This window comes from Hemicordylus capensis, chromosome 4 (assembly GCF_027244095.1).
Source record: "Hemicordylus capensis ecotype Gifberg chromosome 4, rHemCap1.1.pri, whole genome shotgun sequence".
Classification (NCBI taxonomy): Eukaryota; Metazoa; Chordata; class Lepidosauria; order Squamata; family Cordylidae; genus Hemicordylus; species Hemicordylus capensis.
The window spans coordinates 196033749-196038167 of record NC_069660.1 but is presented as its reverse complement, the minus strand read 5'-3'; the positions used below and the strand labels follow the sequence as shown (position 1 = coordinate 196038167).

Below are 4419 nucleotides of genomic sequence, written 5' to 3'. Positions count from 1 at the left end.
CTCACCCAGAGGCAGAACCAAAGTGAGTTGCTTTTTTTCCTCTTGACTCCTCTTAATGCTTTTGGCTCTGGTGTGGCCATCTGAAGGGATGGGTGTGGAGGGGGTTGTTCAGACATAGCCCAAACCCAGGTAAAAGTGTGCCATCGAGTCAGTCTCAACTCCTGGTGACCACAGAGTCCTGTGGTTGCCTTTGGTAGAATACAGGAGGGGGTTTACCATTGCCATCACCCACGCAGTATGAGATGATGCCTTTCAGCATCTTCCTAAATTGCTGCTGCCCGATATAGGTGTTTCCCATAGTCTGGGGAACATACAGGCGGGGATTCGAGTTGTCACAAATTTAAACCCTCTTATTAAAATTTTAAAAACCAAAACAGTATGTATGTTCTTTTAGCTGAAATGTCCCCCTTTTGTGGGGGGGGGCTTTCTAAAAAGTTGAAAATCTTCTCTGGAGAGGGGTGGGAAAGCTGGCCTCATATCTATAAACTACGAGAGTGGGTCTGCCCCCCGCCCTGTCAACCAGTCAATCCCCAAGTGAAAATAATCTGAGCAAAATGTAGTGAGTGACTTTCAATAGCAATTACTCTCACTGCTCCCACGTATTGAATCATCCAAAATTAGCAGGGCCTTCAAGAAGGATTATGGGTGAGGGCATGCTTGGGATGGCACAGCACCCCCTAGGATTACTGAGGGGACCCCTCGATTTCCTGTGATTCGCTACTAAGAATGTTTCTCCTTATCTCTGCAGGGATGAAGATGAAGATGAAGAGGGGGCACAGACTGGTTAGTGGATGACTAGAGTGCATGCTTCTTCCCAGGGCTCCTCAACCCCCCAGGGAGTGTCTCCTTGGAGACCTGTTTCACTTTGACAATGGAGAGAGATAGGCAGATGTCCATCTGATGGATGAATGGCAGGAGGGCAGGTTCATCCACCTCTATCCTTTGCTGCTGGCACTTGTTGCAGCCAAAAGTGTTGGAGGAGACCAGGGGGCCTGGGCGAGTCACATCTGGATACCCTCCCTTCCAGGAGAAGATGGGGAAAGGGCTGTGGCAGCAGGCAGGCAGGTTTGGTAATTCTCCCTTGGAGGTGGTGCACTTCTGGAAAAGCCCTGCAAGAACCTTTTGCCCACACCCAGGCCCAAGACATCCTCCTGGCCTTGTTCCCCCTTCCTTGGAAAAGAGGAAGCTAAAGAATGCTGGTGTCTTGTTTCCAAAGCATCTCTTTTTTTGACAATTACATGGGTCAAGATGGAAATGGAGGATCACCTGCAAACAAGGGCAACATTTCCTGGCCAATGAGCTCTGAGATCAGTCCAAAGAGACTCTTTCTTTCTCTGATCCCAGTTTTTTGCCCCTCGGAGCTGGGACTGCATTCCTCAGATCATAGCTATGCTTCCTGTTTATGGCGTCCAGGCAGATTTTCAAGCCCCACCCCTACCCCCGCACATAGGCCAAAAGGCTGTAACTGGGGGTTGTTGCTTCAGCCAGAGAGCAAATGCATTGTTTAAACCATCTGAACCATCAGCTCCCACTCTGCTCATAGGAGAAGCCTGTTTCCTCACAGATATGAGGAAAGAGGGCCCATAGTCCAGTAGTGGAACAAGTGCTTTGTATGCACAAGGTCTTGGGCTGAGTCTTCTTCATCTTCTGTTAAAGGATCTTAGCTAACCAGGGAAAGGCTTCTGCCCAAGAGCGGCTGTCAGCCAGAGTAGAGCAAAGTGAGCCAGGGGTATGACTTGGTAGAAGGCAGCTGCATTGTTATGTTCAGCAGATAGAGCCTGGCCATTGCACTCCCTTCTGAAGCGTAGTTGGTGAGGGCTGTCTTGCCAGTGCTTTGCAATGTATTGCTCTTCATCAGCTGGTTAACCTAGGCAGAAAGGGGAGGCAATTTCTATCAGGGCTATGGGCCATCCTCATTTCCAGATTCCTGCTTTATTTCCTCTATTTCAGGTTATCCCAGAAATCCGGCCCATGTTGTCCCATGTCCTGGGGGACCTATGTTGCATCATTTTCTGGGGGACCCTCTGAGGGAAGAGCCCAATGAGGCAACCTTGGTGCCAGGACCCCTTCCAGGACTTCATGTCCCCACTGATATTCTGGGGAAAGAGCTCAATGAGGAAACCTCAATGCTAGGATCCCTTCCAGAACCTTGCGTCCCCACAGATATTCTGGAGAAAGAGCTCAATGAGGAAACGTCAGTGCCAGGATCCCTTCCAAGACCTTGCATCACCAATGACATTCTGGGGGAAGAGCCCAATGAGGCAACCTTGGTGCCGGAACCCCTTCCAATACTTTGTGTCCCCTCTGACATTCTGGGGAAAGAGGTCAATGAGGAAACCTCAAAGCCAGGACCTCTTCCAGGACCTCACATCACCAATGGTATTCTGAGAGAAGAGCTCAACGAGGCAACTTCAGTGCCAGGATCTCTTTCAGGACCTCTCATTTCCACTGATATTGTGGAGGAAACACTCAATGAGGAAACCTTGATGCCAGGATCCCTTCTAGGACCTCACAACACCAATGACATTCTGGGGGAAGAGGTCAATGAGGAAACCTCAGTGCCAGGTCCTTCCATCCCCACTGGCACTCCAAAGAAAGCAGCTTTTGTGTCAGAGCCCTTACCAGAGCCCTCCATTGCTGACAATTACCTTGAGCAAGAAGTAGAAATCCTCAAAGGATTACAGGATGACTATGTCCAGCGGCGTAAGTATTGTGGCACCTCAGAATCCTTTTGCATAGACACCCAGCACAAAGTTCAGCTGGAGTTTTGATACTCAGCCCAGATGATGGACCAAGCACTAGCACTGCCCCTTTTTGCAAGACACCAGCACTCAGCCTGGTCAGAGCATACAACACCTGTTCCTTTTTGCTCTTTTGTTGCAGAAACAAGGGTTCGCCGCATTTCCCAGCAGTTCCCTCGCTCTCTCCGGGCCATCAACCTGCAAATTGGACACACGCGGACACGGCTCATCCGCTGCAGCGGTGGGGAAAGGAAGGTACTTTGCAGCACACCCCTGAAGTTGCTGCTGGGCTAAAAATGGCTCTTTTGCTCTCTGTTTCCTTCTCCTGAATGTTGAAATGTTTGATTTGAGTCTGCATCTAAGTTTCGGAGGGGAGGCCTGTGGGTGGGTTGTCAGTGCTTGCTGAAGTGTTCCTTCGTTTTCTGTCTTTCAGGTGACCAAGCTCTGATGCCTGTAATTCAGACAGCTTCTCATGGTGAGCAGTGAGGGCAAGTGATGGCGGGTGTGGTAGTATGCCAGCGTTTGTGGCTGACCACCTGTTGCTTCTTCTCTCTTGCAGATGTTCCTGAAGGCCCTGCTGCATGTCTCCACCCCCCTGGGTCTGGTTCATCATTATCTTCTGTCTCGCTGGAAGTTGGCTCCATCCCACCCTCCACCTCCTCCTCTTCTTTCCTCCTGCATACCTCTCCCCCCCTCCTCCTTCCCCACCTCCTCTAGAGCCGGACCTCAGCAATGCTAAAGAAACTCTGCAGAGTTTGATGGATTTGCAGTTCCATCAGCTGAATGACTGTAAGTTTCACAGAGGCAACACCCCTTTTCCATCCTCATTGTTGTTTTACAATCTAAAACACTTATAGTCTAAAAACAGAGATGGGCAAGCAATAGAAGAAGGAGAGGGCAGTTGAGGTGGGACAAGCGGGGGAACAATGTGTATGTATTTCAGCTGCACCTCCGTAGGACCAGGGAGACGCGGGTTTGAATTCTCATCCAGCCATGAACCTCACTGGGTGACTTTGGGCCAGTCACTTGTCCCGCAGTCTAACTTAACTTTTAGGGTTGTTAGGAGGAAAAAAAATAACCATGTATACTTCCCAGAGCTGCTTGAGGAAGAGCAGAATGTGAATACTAAATTCATGAATGCTAATAATATGAATGCTAATATCAGCCCTTTTGAGTTCAAACTGGGCTGAAACAAGAAACCAAGGAGGACGACATACAATTGTGCTTATCACAATCCTCCTTATAGCATCATCAATGTACATGGGCAAAAGTTCCCGGCCACCAGGAGCATACAGTCTAAAGTTTGGCTTTGGAGAGAGAAGTGAGGAAGAGGAGGAAAGCATAAGGGGCATTCAGTTCAAGCTGATGGAGCTGCCTCTGCTGAGGCATTAAGCCAAAAGATGCACAGAGGAGGTGGGTTGCATTGGAAGGATAGGAGAGAGAGGTGAGCCCACATGAGTGGCGGTTCCAGACCCAAGGGTCAGCGAGGGAGAAGAAAAAGAGTAGTTTTAGAGAGCAGGAGACCTCCAGGTGGCTGAAGACAGAAGCTGGAGGAGCAAAAACCAACCTGACGGTGTGCAAGTTGGGAGAGGGGGGAGGATTAGTGCAGAGGGACAGGGTGGGGCATAGCCATGGTGGGTTTTCAAGGTAGTGATGAGAAGTCTGTGCTGGGCATGGA

The 4419-nt window shown here is 49.7% G+C and overlaps 1 protein-coding gene across 1 annotated transcript; it reads left to right on the top strand.

Annotated features, from left to right (window-relative positions):
- The first annotated feature begins 757 nt into the window (after nt 1-757).
- Nucleotides 758-3035, top strand: LOC128323201 (uncharacterized). Its single transcript, XM_053245923.1, has 4 exons — nt 758-783; nt 1951-2456; nt 2595-2703; nt 2884-3035. Exons 2-4 carry the CDS (start codon nt 1998-2000, stop codon nt 3033-3035), a joined length of 720 nt encoding a protein of 239 aa, XP_053101898.1. The 5' UTR covers nt 758-783; nt 1951-1997.
- The last annotated feature ends 1384 nt before the right edge of the window (nt 3036-4419 follow it).

Excerpts from the sequence above, each read along its gene's own strand:
- LOC128323201 (XM_053245923.1), top strand. The coding sequence starts at position 1,998 with ATGTTGCATCATTTTCTGGGGGACCCTCTGAGGGAAGAGCCCAATGAG. Across the intron at positions 2,457-2,594 it reads CTCTCATTTCCACTGATATT|AAAGCAGCTTTTGTGTCAGA; the intron begins GTGGAGGAAACA and ends GGCACTCCAAAG. Across the intron at positions 2,704-2,883 it reads GGATGACTATGTCCAGCGGC|AAACAAGGGTTCGCCGCATT; the intron begins GTAAGTATTGTG and ends CTTTTGTTGCAG.